The 21,397-nt window shown below is 40.0% G+C and overlaps 1 protein-coding gene across 1 annotated transcript in view; it reads right to left on the bottom strand.

Annotated features, from left to right (window-relative positions):
• The window catches only part of MYOM1 (myomesin 1), an 81,145-nt gene that overhangs the window by 16,614 nt on the left and 43,134 nt on the right, over nucleotides 1–21,397 (bottom strand). Inside the window, exons 18-32 of the mRNA XM_086740678.1 lie at nucleotides 19,344–19,540; nucleotides 18,442–18,568; nucleotides 17,508–17,692; nucleotides 16,345–16,459; nucleotides 11,329–11,485; nucleotides 10,361–10,467; nucleotides 10,198–10,242; nucleotides 6,026–6,162; nucleotides 5,061–5,205; nucleotides 4,375–4,434; nucleotides 4,046–4,113; nucleotides 3,412–3,525; nucleotides 2,651–2,738; nucleotides 1,849–1,887; nucleotides 1,650–1,755 (exon numbers count right to left, since the gene is read on the bottom strand). Of these exons, the coding sequence (XP_086596804.1) occupies nucleotides 1,650–1,755; nucleotides 1,849–1,887; nucleotides 2,651–2,738; nucleotides 3,412–3,525; nucleotides 4,046–4,113; nucleotides 4,375–4,434; nucleotides 5,061–5,205; nucleotides 6,026–6,162; nucleotides 10,198–10,242; nucleotides 10,361–10,467; nucleotides 11,329–11,485; nucleotides 16,345–16,459; nucleotides 17,508–17,692; nucleotides 18,442–18,568; nucleotides 19,344–19,540 (1,690 nt within the window). The remainder of the gene's footprint in view (nucleotides 1–1,649; nucleotides 1,756–1,848; nucleotides 1,888–2,650; nucleotides 2,739–3,411; nucleotides 3,526–4,045; nucleotides 4,114–4,374; nucleotides 4,435–5,060; nucleotides 5,206–6,025; nucleotides 6,163–10,197; nucleotides 10,243–10,360; nucleotides 10,468–11,328; nucleotides 11,486–16,344; nucleotides 16,460–17,507; nucleotides 17,693–18,441; nucleotides 18,569–19,343; nucleotides 19,541–21,397) is intronic.

Raw genomic sequence — 21,397 nt, 5'->3', positions numbered from 1 at the left:
GTTTGCAGTTATTAAATGATTTCCAAGGTGTTCTGGTATGCCACCATATTTTGAAATTTTTAAAGTCAAAGACTTGCTAAAGCTGCAGGCCGACGGGGCAGAATTGACATGACAGTCTTTCCCTGTTCAAGGTCTAGCTCTCCGCAAAGCTCGCAGCAAAGTTATGCATCTTAGTCTATGATCTGAGCCACAGAAGACTCACACAAATTTAAAACCCAGATCTCTGAAAGGTAATCCATGCATCCTCAAATGTTCATGTTCTCTTCTTAGCGTAAGCTTGGGCAAAACAAAACTATATAGGGCTGTACCTACAAAACACCCCACTTTTGTCACAAATGATGTTTGTCTAGTTGGAATATTTTGACATAAGTATATCTTCCTCCACAAAAAATATCATTTTCTCAATTTCCTAGATAAGCAGTTATTCGCCCTGGATGAGACAAAATATATTAACCAAATAAGCTACTAATTTTCTTTTTATCTTTAAACTGGTAACTTCGACTATACTAGATTAATTTGATGTGCTTCAAGATTAAATTAGTTTCTAAAAATTAAATAGATTTTTAAAAGAGAGAGAAAGAGAGAAAATTAAGAGAGAAAGAGAAATCCAGAATACTTCATATTCACTTCCAGTTTTGAAATGCTTAGAACTCCTAGTGATACCAGGTCAAAATGGGCGCCAAGAAACAGGAAAACCTCAAACTGCTTTAATTTCTCTGACAGCATTGCTGGTTAGCATCAGTGTCAATAATTACAGCCAGATGGCTACAGCACATCCTGGGTATTCTGTGCTTCTTTTAAATGAGTTTTATTGAGACATCAGTAATCCAGATTCCATCCTAAAGACTAACTACTACCATGTCCACAGGAAGTGAAGCAGCAAGAACAGTAATAATAGATTTGAAGCGATTCAAGTAGTTATTACTATTAATCAAATCTAAGTAGTTTGCTTCTCTGGGTTTTCCAGTGCATGCTGTTTACGCTGGCGGAGAATTCAAGGCTGTCTCATGGATTTGGGTATGCAACTCCCATTAATTTTATGAGGAGCTGGGCATTCAAATTCTTTTTAAAAATCTCAGTTCTTCTGTCTGTCTTGGTTAGGTTTGTAGTGCTTACAGGAAGGGCTGGCTGGATTTTACTGCCCTGGGCATATGCTGAAACTTGCTTTGCCTCCTAAACGTGAACCCATGTATTAAGAGGACGTGCCCGCTTGTCCCAGTTCCTCTGAACTGTGGCTTCTAGACAAGCAGACCTCCAGGCTAGTTATCTCTGAATCCGTGGTACTGGCCCCTTTTAAATCTCGTCAGTGTCTCAGGCTATGTCTGCATCACTCCTTAAAACTGTTCAGGGAAAGATGCAGCTCCCATCCAGGAGGTGGGAAGTGCTCTGAAGCAACACAGCCCTCACAGCATCCCATTGCATGGGACTATCTGTCTCATGAGGGAAATGACAGGAGGGCCCTGTGCCACTAACACCTGACTCTTATACTGGTTTCACACAGAGTAATGCACTGAAACTAACTCATATGAGAGAAGGGCTCGTGAGAGATGAGAATAAACCTGGGTCTTGTCTCTCCTATATATCCAGGTTCTTTCCAAGTCTATAAAAACAAAATTGCATCAAGTTTTGCAAAGCTTTTGTCTACTTACTTGTGCACCCAGCCTACTCTCAGGTCTTCCACATAATAAGTAACATAGGAGTACAGTCTGATACCCTCAGCTGTGCTCTGGATTTTCAGGTCTGTCGCAGATAAAGCTGAAAGAAGAACACATGGTTTTATGCAGCCATGCAGCCATTCATTGAGTGTCACAATGAGTCATTCATTTGAAAAGAGAATTAAGTACTTACCAATCCTTCTGCATACTTCATTCATCAGATCTGCAAAAGCTGTGGAAATAAAATCCAGAGACTAAGACTCTGTGTCTGCAGCTCAAGCACAGTCAATAATAGGGCAAGTACTGGCCCTGAAATATTCTCCTCAGTAGGTTTGAAAAAGAAATCAGACCTACCTTATAAAGCATGTTACAAATCTAAGTAATGCAGAAATATAACCTGTTATTCCACAATTTCCAGACTTCATTTAACAACAGCCTTGATGGATACTGCTGCAGCTGAACAAAAGTATATTATCTTTTTTTTTTTTTTTTTTTGGTAAATGGCACTATTCAGTTGGAATTCTAACCCATCTATATACATTCTGATGGATAGGGTTTTCCTGAACTTGCTTGTTTTTCTTCCTTACTTGGAAGCATAAGTGAAATTTTACAAACATAGTAATCACAATGAGTGGAAAGGCCCCTAAATAAATGAATTGCAAAACTTAATAGAAATGTGACACTTTAAAAAATTATCTAGTTCTATAATTTCTTTCTATACTTGTAGACTTACACTACTGATGGCCTCCTGAGGAAACTCGTTATCATTTTGCTTGGCATTAGTCATCGTATTCTCCCCAAACTATACGGAACACAGACGCAATAAACTGTATTCAAACATTAGTTGAACTGAAAAATCTCAGTTTTTCTGACAAGATTATCTTGCCACAGGAAGATGACACATGCAGTTGCCTGTATTACCCCGAACCCGCTTGTAGGCGAGCAGTCAGGCTGTCAGCTGGCATGGCAGACAGCATGCAGGCAGTGGCTCTGACCTGTGTCCTTGAGCTTCAGCTCACTGGAGTCCTTTCCTCTGTCGTCCTTCAGTATGACTTCGTAAGTGCCAGCATCTTTCTTAGAAAACTGCAATATTGTAACAGTAAAAGCAGTTTTCAGAACAGTTACTGCAGTAAAATCTAGATTTTACTCCTGAACTCAGCTGATGTCCCATCTCCATCCCCAGGGAGATGCCCCATGTTCAGGGCTGGGGTTGCCCCTGTGCCCCCTGGCTGCCTTGCTCCTGGGCTGGGGCGGTGAGACGTGCCCTGGATGGGGTCTCCTGGCCTGCAGCTGTGGGGGAGCCCCCCTGACACTTCTTCCACTCCTCAGCCAAAGAACTGAGAGCAAAGAGATGAAGTGGTGAATGCAGGTCACACCCCCTCATCTGCAGCAGGGCAGGTACGGACCAGAACCCTCTGGTGACTCCAAGAGGGTAGACTTCTGAAAGCCTGAGTGACAAGCGCTTTCCAAATACCATTCACAACGTAAATGTGGTCTCCTTCTGTTGTTAAACTGACACACAAAGGAAGTGACAAGCTTATTATCTCTTCTGTCATCACTTCCTGAAAAATCTGAACGAGCTGTTATACATAGAGATTTGCTTTAGCTAAAACACAAATGCCTCACAAGTTTTTCCATTTTTAAAACCCACTTCCTTTTTTTTGATTGTTCTGCTGAAATATCAGATTAGATCATATCGTTCATGTGAATTCATAGCACTAACTTCAGCTGAGGGCTAACGAGGACGGTCACTCACCTCTGATATCAGCAGAGTACACACGCCATCCTTAAAGTCATGTTCTTCATCTACCATTATCTCTCTGTCATCTTTGTACCATACAATGTGTGTTTCCTTCTTAATATTAGCCACCTAAGATGGATGAAAACCACATCGTAATTATTCTCTTCATTTGAGCAGGGGAACCTAGTGTCGCATGTGAGTTATTGCAGGCCTCCATTTTAAAATGAGAGATAGAAGAGGGAAAACAGCAGGGATGGAAAGAGACAGAAAAGAACTGCTAACAACTTCAAAGAGCCAGGAGAACCACTGGATCCTGCCCAGGGGGGTTTCCACACATGTAAACCCGCCAAAAATGAGAAAGTCTCAGGATTTACAAAGACCTGACATTCCTATTCAGGTGCCTTTTCCTGGGTCGGTGGTTGACAGATCTGAAGAAAAAAGTTCAAGCTATTTTCCAAGGTATTTTGTTACATGCAATGAGCCGTCACCCCAGCACGATTAGCCTTCAGAGGCTCTGTCGCTATCCAATATGCAGTTTGGAGTACACAAGCAAAGAGCACATCTTTAGTCCCTTCCCGCCCTCACTGTCTAAGTGGTGGTAGGTCAAAGTTCTTTGAACAGTGTACTCAGTGTTTTCCTTGTCCCTTACCTTACATTTCAACATCACATTACAGTCATCGGTAACTTCCCATCCCAGTTTATCCACAAAATGAGGACCTGTTTAAAATGACAGATATATATTTAAAGGTCACATCAATGCTATTCAGGATACAAAACCAAAACCAAAACCAAATGTATTTTTATTCGCAAGAACACTGTTATATTTTAATATGGTTTTATTTTTCCTATTTCTCCTTTAGAAGGTAAGCAACTATATAACAGAACAAAAACATCTACTTCAAATGAACATATATAAACACAAACAAACTCGTAATAGACTAACACATATGTGATTCTTATAAATATCCATATTATCACCTTGTTTCCTGTGCCACTCTTTTCTCTGGAAATTTGCTTCATCCTGCAGCTTCTTGAATACTAGGAATTAAAAGCAGCAAGAAATATAAGGTTAAACATCATACGCTGTTTGTACGGTACCAAATGTCACTATAACAGTTGGGTGCAACTCTGTCCCTTGGAGGTCAGCGAGAATCCTGCCATAGGGTCAGGTTTTCACTGAACATTTCAAAGTGTCAGAAGCTGATTCTGGCTAAACCAACTTCCCTAGCTGCTTGCAGTCATCAAGAGTTTAATGTGTCATGTCTGATGAAGGGTAATCCCCAATCATACGGCTACTTTCCGCTCTCAGTAGGAAGGCAAACGAGCAGCAGCAGAGTCAGCAAGCCACTCAAGCTCTAAGAGGTGCAGCTACTTGTTCCCACCTGAACGGGCTTTTTACACGGGAAATTTTGATTCCATCCATAGAAAAGTAAACCACGACAGGTTGCAATATTGTACATTTCTGTAACAATTCCTCTTCCTCTCAGCACTTTAAAAATATGAGTTCACACATACGTGCTGTCGCGTATGAGGCAGGCAAGCACTGTGACATCAAAAAACACTGGAACATCTATTGGTATTGAAAACAGTGGAAAGTGAAGATGACAACTGAGGTAGCCTTGGTATAATTTTTCCAGCCTACTGTGCAATATACATTGGCTTACCATCACCAATGAGGACAAGGCTGGATTGATTGGTTGCTTTTCCATCCTGCAGTTGGAACGTGTAAGTCCCTTCATCCTTGTCCTCAAGTTTATCCATAATCATTTCAACAAGGCCGGTCTTCTGGTCCACCTTCATTTTATATTTCTTCAGGAATGGAAAGTAAAGCAACAGTTAATGCATGTCAGAGTAAGAAAATATTTGTCAAACGTTATTTGGTATCTTTAGGTGAAATTTTGTTTTCTTTATTCAGGTTCCCACTATCTCTAGCTCCAGCTCTAAACATAAAATCAAATAAATAAGAAATCTGTTAAAGGTGAAGCCTATCTACTGATGCTATACAAACCTGTGACATTCCTGTTGTATGGTGACTACTGTGTTCTTCTTCATTAGAAAGGTTTGGATTTGCATCTCTTCAGAATAACTCTTTAAGGATTATTATGTTTTTATAAGGTTTTGTGTAGAATGCTCCACCTCTGCCTTTTACCTGATATCAGTGTTGTAACAAAAGCATGCCATGCCATGTCTTTGGGAGTAAGAAGTTTTGCTGCTGGAAAAAACCACTTGGGAATTTTCCCTTGGTGTAATAAATTCCTCCAAACAGCAAAGAGAGGTAAGAACCAAGGACAAGGGTGTATGAGGGCCATAGATGAAGAAGACAAGATGAATCTGGGCTACTGCAATGACTCCTTGAGGACCACAGTAGTTGCTTACCTGCGACCACCTTATTGCAGGAACTCCTATGGTCCCCACTAGTTGGCAGAACACGTGGTACTCACAAAGGTGGCAGGAACTCCACTTCATAAAGTTCTCAGAACTAAAGAAAAAATCTTCTAATGATGCTTTCAATGACATATGTTATTTCTCATGAAAATGCATTAGTGTGGAACACTCGTTGGAAGTACATTGGAGACAGACATTAATACTCATAAATATACAAACACATGTAAGCAATGAAAAGGCTTACCTCTCCATTGAAAATCTCTTTATCATTAAATACAAAGTTGGCCTTTGCATTGCCAGACAGTTTTTCAGCTTGCAACCAGAATCTCACTTCTCCTTTTTCCAAGATTTCCACTGCCAACTCAGACACAAGTGGGACAGCTACAAAGAAGAAAAAAAAGAATGAAGCATATACTTTGCCTGTGCCCTAACAACTATTTTCCCCTATAATCGGAAAGGCACTTCTTCCTTTCATATTCGGATACTGTATGCAAGGTAACTACCTTGTGGTCGCTCTTCATGTAGACAGAATGTGTCTCCACCCACATACATAGGATGACAGACAAAATTTAATCTTTTGATCCTTCAGTCACTAGATCTGTGCAGACTGGAAGCATTCAGGATTTGAGTTACACCAGTGCCCCTCCATTCGAATACAAGGCTAAATCTCTTTCAAAGGTAAACTGCAAGTATCCCTGCAGCATGATGTGAGTCTGCATCGCGCAGACTCATGTTTAATGAGTCACTTAACAATGCTACTGTAAGACAGTGTATTGACTCAGTGGAAGAAAACACTAAAAAACCTGAAGCACAAAGCCAGATCAGAAAGTCAGCTGCTGAGCTGTAGGTTGGGAAATTTTTGTAAGCCCTCTGATTCTTTGCTGGGTAGAACCTCCATCTCCTAGAATTCACTAAGTATCACAACACACCTTCAGTCTCTCCAGTACATTTTGTTTACCTATGAATAATGGAAATCCCCTGTGTTAGCAGGAAAAAAAAAGATGTAAAGAGTATTGCAGGTAATTTTAGTCTTTTTTTTTTTTCATTTTTCCTTGTTCTTTTTAGTAGAAGTCCTCAGCTTGCTTTCATTTTAACTTTTTGTTAAAATATCTTGATCAGCAAAATTAAACATAGGATCACAGAATAGTTAAGGTTGGAAGGGACCTTCAAAGGTCATCTAGTCCAACCCTCCTGCAAGGAGCAGGGACATCTCCAACCAGATCAGGTTACTCAGAGCCCCATCCAACCTGGCCCTGAATGTTTCCAGGGATGGGACATCTACCACCTCTCTGAGCAACCTGTTCCAGTGCACCTGTTCCTGTTCCACCACACTCATTGTAAAATATTTCATCCTTATAACTAGTCTAAATCTACCCTCTTTGATATTGGGGCATATTGCTTACATCATTTTTAGCTGTCTTAGTGGATGCTCAAGTTTTCAACAAAATCATACTCTAGGGAGTATGTATGCTGTAGGTGAACTCTACTCCAATCTCCACTTTCACAGCAGTGCAAAGTCTGCATTGCAAGGTAGTAACATGGAACAGCTGAGGACAACATACAAACACATTGCAAAATGCTTGATGATGTAGTTTGGTGCCCAAGTGAAGAAACACTTCCTCACAGACAAATCCCAGGACAGAGTTGTTTTTCCCTTCCAACTGAAAAAAAAAAAACAACCTATTCTATTCTATTCTATTCTATTCTATTCTATTCTATTCTATTCTATTCTATTCTATTCTATTCTATTCTATTCTATTCTATTCTATTCTATTCTATTCTACAAAGGCCCAGCTACAGCAGGAGAGAACTGGGACTGAGGTAGCGTCTAATTTCTCTTATCTTTCTATTTGCACCATGTAAATGATTGGGGTGCCTTCTGGACCAGAGCTGCCATCCCACCCCACCGCCAAACAAAGTTACAGGGTGAGGACCCCCATTGTCTTTCTTTCTCACACTCACCCTTTCCCCACACCTATGCCCCCCACACCCACATCTGTCCTCTTGGTGCCTGAGTGGCACAGGACCTGCCTCTGGTGAAATAAGGCTTCTGGAAGGTGAGGTAACAGTCACAGGCAAAAAAGAAAATTATGAAAAAGACAGAGGCTTAACCAGAGAGTGGAAAGCCTGGAGGGACAGTGTTATCACAAGGGAGCAGGGCAAAGAACAACCCTATAGGAATGTGCCCCAGCAGTGCCTGTGGTCCGTGTGAAGCTTCCTCACCCAGCGCATCACTTTGCTTGTAAGAAACAAAAGGAGTCTCAGGTCTTGCATAACTTCTCAAAACAAAGTGACTGGAATGCTACAGGAGCCAGTGGAAGAAAGAGGAAGTGGGTATGAATAGACATCAGGCTGCACTGCTTTTGTCTCACTGTCAGCTCTATGGCAATTTCAAACCCTCACTTGATTTGCGTGCAATTAACTACAAATATCTTAGGCTAACATGGAAAAGAGGAAAGTATAAGTATCTCAGAAGCTGTTAAACAAAGGGCTGAAAGCATGCAGAAAGATTCTTTTTTTCTTGTGAAAAAGGCCATTCCCAGCTTGAAGGAACTGGACAAATCTGAGTTACGGTCCTCCATGAGCAAAAGTCTTATTTTAAAATATTTCCACAAGCACAACTGACAGCTACTTTAGGCATTTTCCAGCTATTTGGCTTACAAGATTTTACGTCCTGTTTGTATAGCATCACAAATTACCATGCATACTGGACAGGGAGTCCTTTGGCAGTTGCTAAATTGAAGAGCTGGAAAAATTTATTTTTACCTAGCACCAATATACTATCGCACCCATATGTAGTTGCATTCTGTAAGGCTACATTATTCGAGAAACCCATTTTCCCATGGAGTAACTGCTGCAGATGTTTCTAAGCAGAATTTACAATTAAATGCAGTTCAGAAATACAGACAAAGCAATATGCAAGAACTCATGTTGAATCAGAAATGCCTAGCAACTGATTTTTTTTTTGTAGATAATTTGGGTAATCCTCAGATTACCCAGAGATATGACTAAAGTTTCATGTTGATCTATAGGAGCTCATTATTATTTTTCTAGCCTCACAGCCATAGCCAGATGTATCTCAACCCCTGTTTGTAATTTTTTTTTTTAGTGTCCACATTAGCCAAAGCAAGTACAATAGTTTCCTCCTTGAAACATTAGGATACGTTCTGCAGTGATCTCTCTCTTTGCCTGTGCCTCCTGGAACCTCATGCACATCCAGAAGTTTATTGTTACCTAACACAATAAAAAAAAATAAGACAATATCTGTATCCTGAGGAGCTTATTTTGTGACATTAGTTATGAACACAGAGCATGGAAGAGCACCCAGAAGAGAAGGGCCAGGGCAAGTAAGGACATGCAACAACACTAGGGTTTTGTGATGACTAACTTTCAGCGTGAAGATATAAGTAGGAGGAAACATCTGGGAGGAGTGGGAGTAAACAAGGGGGTGCTTGTGCTGTCATTAAGCTGTCAAAAGGTGATACAATATATTGAGAAGTGTAGAGCTATTGAGAAGTGTAGAGCTGATATGGAAAAGATACAGAAGGAAATGAGAAAGGGAAATTATGTGGGCAAAAACTCAGGCCATTTCTGTGGCCAAGCATTGGCTGGGCTGAGAGGCACGATGTGGATTGAGTTGGCAGAGGTGCCAGCAGTGTGTGCACAAAGCTGGAGATGTTAAAACATAGACAAGAGGTTTAGTGCCTGGAATGAAGAAGAAGATAATGTAGTGGGAGAAGATGAGACAAGGTTTAGGTCTCATCTTGTTGCATGTAATAGGATTCATTATACAATCTAATTTTTTTTAATTATTCAAATTACATTCCAATGAAAATAACCAAGTTGTGCTACTACCAGGGTATCACAAAAGTAGGGGAGGTCTGTAGAATTGACAAAAATACCATCCCAAGCAGCAGGAAGGATGTTAATACTGTCAAGTGTTACAGAAAAGAGGGAGGGAATAAATTCCAGCAAGAAAATGCTGTATATGTAGATCATTACTGCTGTATTTACTACGGTTGCCTTCTTTGTTAAACTTAAGGTTAAGTTTAACTTATGTTAACTTCAGGTGTAGCAGTTAGAGTTGAATTCACGTTTTCAAATCAGGTTAGGCAAGCTGAATAAGAATAAAACGCTGTTAGCAGAAGAAACAAAGCCAACAGGATACTTATTTTCCAGCTAGAATATAGACTTATTATATGCCTAGACCAGTAGAGTGCAACAGATCAGGAAGAACATCAGTAGTACACAAATGTACTGAAAGAAAGGAAAAAATAAAGGAATCTTAGATCTTCAATTCAAAACCCCTTTCACTTGAAATTATTATAGTGACTTCCCTACCTGATGGTGGCAGGAGCTTTGTGATACCCCACTGCATGCAAAACTCTCCCCTACAGACATGTTTGATTCACTTACTTGGGAATTTGCGTTCGTGGCTCAGAGCAAGCAGACGTTTCATTTCTGCAAAAGACATTAAAAAAATAATATAGGGTGTGCATGCCTTACAGATCTGAGAGACACAGCAGCAGGTAAAAACAGTGAAAGTAGAACAGGCACGCTTAATAGACATTGTGTCTACCTTCCTCATCAATTGTGTGGCTTGCTGAAACTCCATCAGTGTCTGTAACAACACAAGAGTAAATTCCCAAATCATCTTCTCCAAGATCCTTAAAGACAGCTTTTGACCTTTAGGGCAAAAAAGCACATTTTGATAAAAAGATGAGATCAATCTAAACCAAACCCCTCCTTTATGTCTATAACGCCCAATAAAAATAGCCTTGTGTTAGCTTTTTCTCTGACTGAGCAGGCAAATGCAGGGCTCTGGCCAGTATAAACCAGGGTAGGTCCTACCATGTGTGGTAGAATGGAGATGGCATAATTCTCAGTGCCAAAAGCACAGGAGATAGCTAGTTTAACCTGGCTCAAGCATGCTTAAAAACACGTTGTCAAGTCTTTGATGAGCGTGAAGGGATAGGATAAGTACAGAGTGATTCAGTTTTCACATGCAAAATCAATCGTATGGTGAGCCACCGTTTCTTTCTGAACAGTTTCTCTAACTAAAAGAGCAGATAGGTACTTCACAGGCTGAACCTGTGTGTTTGTCATTTCTTCCTCTCCGTTAAAAGCCTGAAGAAACAGAGTAGGCCTGTGCAGCATTATAGAAGTTACCAAATCAAGCCGTGGTGATGCCATCAGAAGAGAGTCCTGCTTACTCCAGCACTTCTGAAGCTTGCAACAGTGTTACATGGCAAAAGCATTTTGCAAGCAGACAGATAATTTTATCCTTTGAAGATTATTATTATTATTAATAATAATAATAATAAGCCTCGATTGTCAGGTTATAAGATGACAGGTTTTCTCTCCCTATGCCTAAACACAACTAAATTGCCTGAACAGGCGGCCTATGCAAGCTACAATTTCCAAATGGCCTTCCAGAAGCAGAGGCAGATCTAACTCCTGCTGAGGTCATGCACCCAAAATGATGGATTTCTGTGGCCAGCTAGGTCTCTCAAACATGAGACTATTGCTACCACCGAGGGTTCTTACTTTCCACCTTTGGTGTCAATGTTCAGTCGAGAGTCATCCTCAATTGGTTCATAATTCTTGGACCAAACAAACTTAGAGTTTGGAGACATCTGATCACATTCAAAGTTCAAGGAAATTACTCCATTGTCATCCACATCAACCACCACTTCCTTGGTTCCTGAAAGAGCAGAACAAGGAAATACAAGTTTCTCAGAGATGCCAGCAAACAAATTTATACAGATATCATTCATAGGGTGGATTAAGCAGATCCTTGCCATTTTCGCAGTCGGCACATAAATTGCTGCAAACATTGGTGTCCTCAGTCTTTGTTTCACAAGAACAGTTCTTATTCTAATGCATAAAAGTAAGGAACAGATTAAAGAGCATCATAAATCAACTGATTTATTTGAGCAGGTGTAAGCACACACGAGAATTATGATATTTGCACTGGAAAAAAAACCTGAAGGGGGAAAAAAGAAGCAAGCCTCTAAATCCACTAAATGTTTGAAATATTAAATAGCAATATTTTCCATGGTAAGGGGTAGTCAGAGCTTCATTATGCAGCATGAATTTCTTATTCCCCAATAAGATAAGAGCTGTGAGGGGAATACCGTGTGCAAATGTCGGTGTTTGAAGTGGTGCAGGAGGCAGAAGAGGAAACAACCGAGTTGCCCCATCAGGACTCATTTGTGCAACTGAGGCACGTTTTTGGTGACCCTGGCTTCACTCCGGGAGGTTGGTTTAATTGCTGCGCTTGGCGTCTGGCCCTGCCGTCTACAGCATTAATCCCGGGCCCACAAAGGAAGTGAATATTTGCAATTAGCTGCTTAAGTCGCCCACCCTGTTTTGCCAGTACCTATGGTCCTGGAGCTGGATAAGGTGACCCAGTTTGCCCTTTAAAAGGCCCTGAGGGTGAATCTCAGATCAGAAACCCAAAAACACCTCTGTCCTGCTCCCTTGCACCCCAGTGAAGCTGAGGGAATTTTGTCTGGGATTCGGGCAGCTGGGCAAGCTCATCATCTGTGGCGTTAACGTTCATTTCAACAACTTGTCTGAGGATGTCAGGGAAAGTGTGTGCGCTGAGAGGTGCTGGAGAACATCCAGCCTCCTTTTCTGCACAACTCTGAGCTGAATCTCACATCTGAATAGAGCACTCCTGTTATATTACTTAGTTTAAGACAATTCCGGGCTGCCCAGAATGCTAATGACACATTTTCTCCACAAAGTATTGTACCTTAAAGACAAGAGTCTTTTTTTTTTCTGACACTGAGATTAAATGCTTTATTTTCAGCATAATTCTTAATAAGCCTCAAGCATACAAGGAGATTTCTGTGTTTCGTCATCCTAATACCATACACGTTCTCTCCAGCACTGTGAGTAGCTTCTGTAATGACAATTTGTGTAGATGCAGCTTGCTTGGTCTTTAGAATTTGCCATAACCATTTAATGAAATATGAGATTAATATTCCCATTTTGGTACTGTTCTTTACCAGCCCTTGCAGTAATGAAGCACCATAAGTACCAATATATGATAAATGAAGCCTAAGGTCTACCAATATTTTACTAGGCAGCAGCATATTTGCAAATTATTTATAATTTCATTTGTTACATGCAAATTCATCATTTGGCATTTCATTAGTGTTTAGTTTCCTATAGAACATTAGCACATGAGTTTTTCGATGGTGGGTTATGTCCAAAGAATTACAGCCAGAAGGTCCATTTGAAGGACAGAATCTTTTGTATTTGTTTGAAGTATTCTCACTGTGGTAACAGTGCATAGCATTTATTTCTAGAAGCGATGGTGGCATTTACTTCTAATATGTGTATGAGTTTAAAAAAATTTTTTAAAAATCTTTTTAAATTACTGACCAGAGGTCCCCACCTGTCCTACAAAGTGGAACCAAAGTTGCTGCCACAGTAGCAGCAGTCTTAATTTCCTTCCTTTAGATAGCTTGGTGGTTTCAACATATCATCCGCAGCTTCTCTTAAAGTCATCATAAGAAATAAAATACTTTGATGTCATATCAAATCTCCGTTTATCTGAGCATTTTATTGCATTGAAAGGAAAGCGATAACATGAAGATAAAGCAGACAGCTTCAAAACACTAGAGTTAATGGCATCATCTTGAATATAGCTAATCAGAAAAGTTGAATGGGATAGGGTTTCATTCATTTCTGACATTCCAGCCCTTCTCAAGTGACTGATGCAGGATCAGAATTTATTTTTGCTTTGCACTAAGATGCACAAGGACTAAGGGGAGCAATGACGAAGAGTTGCAGTCTGCTCTTGGATTTCCCCTACTTCCTGTGAGACCCCCCACATACAACAAAGTGCTTTTGTCTAAAGACAAAGTTATAGCTCAAAAGTAGTCTGGTTTGGCATTTGTTTATGTGGGTGGGGTTTTAATCCAATTTTAAAGGATAACTGTAAAATTTTTAAATGGTTTTCAAATAAGAGAAGGATGGAAAGTATTGCATCATTATATCTGGACATCACCTGATAATGAAAATTGGTGCTTCTCGTATTAAAGCAAATATTTTCATTCAGGACGTTATTTACTTACATTCTTTGCTTAGAGAGCTCAGTTGTCTGGCAATTTTACACATTTGCCAAAAGCAACATTCCAGCAGGAATTGTTTAGAGAGACCTGACAATATTTTGTCTCCATCCAAGATGTTAATAAAGGCACCATTCATTGGTCAAAACCAAAAGATTTGTGGTAGTTTTAAAAAATGCTATGATTGTTCTTGAGACTTGTGTGGTTTGAGTGAGAAAGGTGGAAGCCTGCCCAAGAGACTGCTTTCTGAAATATTTTATTTTAATAAGCCTTTTTTTCTTTCTTAATAATTTTAAGAAGCTTAGTTTGGTGGCTGCCATATCTGCAGATCTCAGCTCAAAATATGGGTCAACCAGATTTGTGCAAGTAAATAATTTTCAGCCACCCTGAGATTTCACTGTGCCAAACCCTGACTTTTCTGTGATCCCTCAGAGATTACACCTCTGAACTCAAGCTTCACTTGCAAAAGGGCTGTGATCCTGAGACGTACCTCCTTCTCTAACTGTGAGGTCTGTAAATCAAATGTTCTGCTCAAGTTCCTATTGCCAGGTGGGGCATGCACCTCATTTGAATGAACATTGAAAAAGCAGTACTACTTTTTTTTTTCCTGATGATCATCTTCACAACAGTTTATGTTTCTTTTTTTTTTTTTTTGTAATTCTAATGGCATGACCAATCCTTTATTTAGTACACTTGAAGACTGTTATCATAACAATTTTTTATCAAAAGTCTGACAGATAGATATTAACCCTCAAAGAAAAGGGATTAGTAAAGCCAAAAGTTTAGTACTAATACTAGTTTGATTCTCTTTTTAGAAGTGGTTGTTGTATATAAGCTGTTTTCAATAGTAAGTTTCTAAGTTTTGCCTTGCTCCGCTAGCAGATGATAAAAATAGCCCTAGTGCTTCAGCGGCTTGTAGATCTGAAATTATGGCTACTGTATGTTTGAAAGATCTTACCCCAAGCCCTTCTTACTCACACACTTATCCTTTTTTGTCCTTACACCCTCTCAACTTATCATCTACTCCTTCCAGTCACTTCTTCCCATCCCAGCATCACTAGCAGTCAGCCCCGTCTCCCCACTCTGAGTTTTCCAGTACTTTTACACTCCCAGCTTCAGACCCCCTTTTCCAGACTTTCTTGACTTACAGCCTCACTGAGAGCTAACTCAAGGTTTCTCAGGACTTTTACCATCCTGAGTATAAGGACCAGGCATTTATGGGAGCTGGGCCAGTGCTGCTGCAGGAATGGGAGAAATAAAATGGACCTGGGAGTCAGAAACAGGGAAAGGATCCTGAGGTAATGCTCCTGAGGAAGCTGGGGTGGGAATGGGAACTGATTCTTGCCTGTGGCATCTGCTCAACACCTTACAGTCAATACCATGACAAATAAACCCTGACTGTGTCTCCAGGGAGGAGCAGATATCAACCTGACTGCCTGGGCTCAGCTGCCTGCCCAGATCATCGCTGCCTTTGCCTATGCCCCTGCACTGCTACTCATGCTCCTTGTGCCTGGCTGCCCCAGGGCCTGCCCTCATTCCTGCTCTTTTAGGGCTCTTAGAAACTTTCCCAAGTGGGATGAGATGTGAGTCTGCAGGCAGAGGAAAGGAACTTTTCAGAGGAAAAGAGACTGTATGGTGGATCCAGGCTGGGCTGTACCCCTGTACCTTGTTACGTCATACTAACTTTATACTAGACTTGGTCAAAATATTGGAGAGTTTGTTTTTCCATCTTGTAGGACCCTCTGCTTCTAAAACAGTCTATAGATGACTAAGCCACAAGCCCATGCTTGTGTTTTCTGTTAGGGACTTAGTGACAAAAAGGTGTTGACTCCGATCAAAGTCACCTATGTTACCTGTTTAGCTAAGTAAAACTCAGGGGTTTTCTGAAGTTCCAGGTATGGAGATTCTGCCTCTGCACCGGTTCCCGTGTTCCTTGCTGGCCTTACAGACAGACTGAAGCCAGCCTTCAAGGATGACCCCAGCAAACACTTGCATTTGAATTCCTATTGGAGGTGGTCTCCAAACTGACTTCATTATATTTTTAAGGCCAAGAGAAAAAAAAAATTAATGTATTTTACCCTTTACTCAGGCACATTACGTAAGTTAAAGAAAGCAGAGAGATAAAATATAAACAACTGGTTTACTATAGGAAGGGCAAAATCTGTATCTATAGAATATTTTGGTTGAGCTGATCTTAGTGGGACCTCTACTTATACTTTTACCTATAGATACATGCAAATCTTACAACTTCATTGTATTTTTATATTCCTGAACCTGTAGTTATAGTAAGAAAATCTGTTCTGACTTTAAAATATACTAGACAAGAAAGTAAGATAGGACCCTCAACTCAGGAAATGCTCAGTAAAAAAGTTTGACTTGAGAGGGGTCAAACTGTTCACATGCAGCCTGTATGTAAACACATGGCACAAACAGGAACTTGTTTAAATACAACAAAAAAGAGAAAGTATTTCTAACAAACCTGGTCGTGTTTCAGCTACAACAGGATCTGTAACATCTGATGGTTTCCCAACACCAGCCTGGTTTGTTGCCCGCACACGAAACACATAGCTCACACCTTCTTTTAGGCCACCTATCTGATGGAAGCAAATACACATACATGAATGATGTGTTACAAAACAGTGATTTTAATTTCACGTTTCTTACAATTCCAGTGTGGATGCTTGACAATTGTATTTCCTTTCTTTTTATTTTGCTCCTTTTCCGGTTGACAAATATTTTTTCTCCATGTTGTTTTTGTTTGGTTTTTTTTCAATTCCAGATAGACATGACTTGTATGCTCCTTCCTTGTGTGCATAGGTAACATTTAGACAGCATCATTACTGTCATTGATTTCTTTGCAAGAGGAGCATTGTTATTGGAACAGGATGTTTTTAACTCATGTACAGTGACCTCTGAAACAGCATAGTCTTTTACTGCAGGTAAATGCTGGCTTTTAAAAATGAAATTATCACAGTAATAAGTTCCAACCACACCTCTTTAGAAACAGGAGGGCATTTAATTGTACTGTTTTTATGGTAGTGACTCAAGGAATCATATTGATAACACCTACAAATACTCCATTAAAACATATGTGAAAGGATCACACTTAAAAGCGAGTTGTCTTTCAAATGATCTGAAAAGCATACAAATAGCAGACCTTAAGACATATCTCTAGAAGGGAGATACAGCTAATCTCTTATTTGGAAGTCATTCCAGAAAATGATGTAGCATAACAGTGCAAAAAGCTTGGGCTTAACTTGCCATGAAATGGGAGGAGAGGGTACTTCCTATTAGAAAGAATTACATTATCACAACATCTACTTTTGTGCCATCTGTTTTTGTGTAGTGGTACCTATCTTTCCCCTTGAGCTAGAAAATGCTAGGATTGCCTCCTGCATTGTAAGAATGGTATTTGGTTTTAGAAGTGTTTTTTTTTTTTATTTTTAGGTTGTCGTACCAGATTGTCTTCTGAGTTACTGTCTTGTCTGTCTCTACAGGCATTCACGTGTGTATCCTCAGCACAACATAAACTACTATGTATTTCATTAAAAGGAACCACAATCAGCACAGGATGATCCTATCAAAGGCTTACTTCCTCAAGATTATACTGCTATACTAGTACTTGAATCTTAAGCTATTTACCTTCAAGAACTTCTTTTGAAGAGGCTTCTCATTGACACTTCTCCAATGTTCCTCCTTTGCTTCAGTTTCCTTCATATCAACATAATAACCAGCTATGGGACTACGACCAGTATAAACTGGTTCCTTCCACAGTAAAACCAAAGAGTCCTTCCTAACTTCTGTGCATGCAACATCATGGGGTGGCCCTGAAAGGTAAGAGTAAAAGTTGGAGTTGTGGTATCAAGGTAAATCCCAAAAGGGCTAATGCATAAGATTTCAAAAACCAAAACCAGACACCATGTTGTACACCCAGAGCTGACATAACACGTGCAGCTCCTCTGTATCATACCTAGACCCGATACAAATACAACCCATGCCTATTAAAAAGACTAGCCGAAAAAACAATCCAGTTTATGCAATTTGGTATCTTGACCAAATATTCATGAACAAACAAAACTTACAAATAATCTCCAAATTCAGGGAAATAAGTTAATTATTAAGCTAACGTGCTGCCTCAAGGACTGCTCTAAAGTCCACTGAAGTCAATGGAGGTTGTTTTCATTCATTTCAATGACTGTTAAAAGGCCAGCGATCTGGCCTTGAAGTGATACATTTAGACATGGGTTACAAGACCTCATTCTTCTCTGCCTTGTACCTTAGGCAGGTATTTATGTCTACCATTTAAACTAGGAAGCAAAGTGGCAGACACAGTACAGAAATCAAACAAGAAAGCTAAAGAAAATACAAGCTGCTTGTAAAATGCTACTGATTAAGAGGGGATTGTTTAATGCATCAGTGTAAATGTATTAAATCAAAGTGATGTAGATTCAAGCCTAGGTATGAACTTCAGTGCCCGTTGACTCCCCTGGAAACTGAAAGCATTGAGAACTTAGATAATAGGTCACAGAGCACACTTGGGCTATGAGTAACCTCCACCTCCCACTCAGGATCCTACCAGGTACAGCAATGGTCCATTCTTCACATTTGAAGGGCTGGCTGGGTAGAGAGGGTGTCCCAACCCCAGCCAGGTTAGCAGCAGCCACCTGGAACTGGTACACCATGTTTTCCTTCAGGTTTTGAATCTGCAGAATCAATAAGATGGTGCTTATTAACTTTGGATTAAGGCTTTAGGAGAAAGTCACAATGACAATTATTTGACACATGAGCATGCTTTTCAGTGCCTGAAGAGATGAAAGCATTATTGACATCATACATAAGGGGATAACTATCTTGGCCTTTCCTCTAATTAGTGGTGGAGCATACAGGAATGGTCTTAACATGCTCAAATTGTAAACCCCGTGTCCTATTGATAGACACTTTGGTAGTCGGGGAGGGAGCAGGGTATTGCTCAACAATCACGTTAATCTGTCTCATGATACAGAGTAAGTTAACTTAAGGTAAGAGTTGTCCTCACAGCAAGGTGAAACTCAGTCCTGGCATTGCTTTTCATTTATAAAGCAGCTCAACGAGGTTGTAGCTAGCACTGTCTCTTAACTTGGGTCAAGAACTGATCACAAAACACAGTGGGCAGAGAGTTGATTCCAGCACCAGCAAGCACTGGAGTAGTCCACCAAGGCCAGCAGCAATGCAATTTGTTGTGAGGGTCTGACTTAGAAAAATTCATTCTATGTCTAGAAAAGTGCATTCACAGACGACAGTTGGTGCCAGACTAACAGATAAGTGTACAAATAATTTTGCAGAGAGGTTTAACAGAGCTAAATAAATTTATCATCATGGATATAAAACCCTCTGAACAGCAATCTGTACACTGAATCATAATTCATCCCAATCTGTCTTTGAGATTTGTTTTGGAAATACTGCCCACAACCACTGCAATAACAGAAGTTAACCTCTTACCCTGTATGCCCTCTCACTAATGGCCTTAATGTTGGCCTCCATCCATTTCCCAGGAACTCCATCAACCACTTCACGATAGTTCACGTAGTAGCCGGTAATGTCAGTTCCACCGGTGAATTTAGGTTGTTTCCATCCTAATGCCATCGAGTCACGAACACTCTCAAGTACCACAATGTCATAAGGTGGAGATGGAGCAGCTGTTTCAACGGGAATAATACGTAAGTAGGAAGTAATAATTCAATAGTCAAACTGGCATTCAAGTACCATATTCAGGTGGCTCCCATCGTGCATTTCCTAATTAGGACAATATTTATGTGACCAAGGGAAGTTTCTGGAGCTGGAATAAAAAATGCAGGATAAAAGATTCCATAAACCAAATGCAAAAGCCCAAACTGGATAGGAATTAGTTTTCAGGATCACTTGTTTTTTGAGAAGCAAGCTGATACATAGAATGTGTTGCAATTGCAGCTCTGTTGTAAGTGATCAGGACTTGCTTTAAACTGTGAAAAATGAGGAACTAAAACTTACGTTATAGGAAAAGTAAAAAGCTGGAGATGCAATGATTTGTTTTCTTTTGCTGAAAGCAAACCCATTTTAACACGTAAATATTCATTGTAGTTCCTTTTTTTAAACAGGCCCACATTCTTCCTGTCCAAGAATGGAGTTTATCAGTTCATTCTTTTTTTTTTCCTTTTAAATTTATACACTGTACAAATTTTATCATTGCACCCATCACATGATCTTACCTTAATGGACGGAAGCATGATCATAGGCACTGTAGACTGAGCAGCAATGGAATGTCTGTTACTGGAACTTACATTAAAATATTTGTGCCATAATCCTCTTTAAAACATTTTTTAACAATACAGAAATCATTAATCAGAAATCATTCATCTCAACCCATTTTCTTATAAAGCCTTTTGTGTATCTAGTGGAGAGATCCTTGCCCACACCCAATATGTCATGCATCAGTGAAAAGCCCTACTTGTGACTCTGAAGACCTACTTTTGATGGAAGTCCTACATCATGTATGTTCCCTTTTGTTTTTAATGTTTTGTATCACTGTCAGCTAGCCCCAGGTGCCTCTACTTTGTTTTCTGTTCAACACTTTGCATTAGCCTTTTGAGTCTCACTTCAGAGGCTTGGAGAGGAATTCAGTTTCCTGGCCAGGTACCAGGACTTAAATGAAATTCAAGTCCCACCTTTCTTGGGTACAATGGGTATTTAGGTGTTAACAACATAAAATGTGGTTTTGTGAATGTGCTTTCAACTTGATAGGTTTTCTTCATTACATATTGCTGTCAGTCAGAGGTACAACACAACATTCATTAGCGCCGTGTCTCAGAGGATAAGCTGTAGCTTAGGCATAAACCCACAAAGGATCTTAATATATCCAAACACAACACAGATTTCCATGCTTACCATCATAATCAGATTTTGTTTCCTTCACATGTACATAACCAAGAGACTAGGTAAGAAGACTCCTAACAAATTCTGAAGTGATTTAGACATAATACAGTCCCCTGGATACATCAACATGCAGTCAAACAAGCTACTAAATTGGTAAATGGATTTATAAGTTTCACTTTCAGTAGCCACTAAGTTTGTAATGTGGTCTCTGATACCATCACATGCATAATGATCTTAACGGAGAGTTGAACACCTAATTAATGGGTATGATGGAAAATGCATCACTGGAGAGCATGTTCATTTGTGGTGCGGACAAGCAGAGCTTACAACTGTCTGAAGTGGATGTACCAAAGCAGTGAAATCTATTTATTTTATTAACTCTCACCTGTATCTTTCTTCTTTCTCACTTTTTCCAATGTCAAAAGATCCCTGGGTGGAGACTTACTTGCCTGCTTAGCAGCAACTTTCTGTGGTGCAGATGTGACAGCGTCCTTAACCATTTCTCTCATGTTATTGTCTCCTGTACTCCCTGGTTTCTTAGAGCTACTGCGCAGTGTGTCTCTATTAAATTTAGCATTGCATTTTAGCAAAGCATCTGTGTCAAAGACAGGCTGGGAGGACTCATGCATGCCTTCCCAGCTGGT

Source organism: Chlamydotis macqueenii, chromosome 2 (genome assembly GCF_036417535.1).
Source record: "Chlamydotis macqueenii isolate bChlMac1 chromosome 2, bChlMac1.mat, whole genome shotgun sequence".
NCBI lineage: Eukaryota > Metazoa > Chordata > Aves > Otidiformes > Otididae > Chlamydotis > Chlamydotis macqueenii.
The sequence above is the reverse complement of the archived record's forward strand: the minus strand, read 5'-3'. Positions and strand labels throughout refer to the sequence as shown.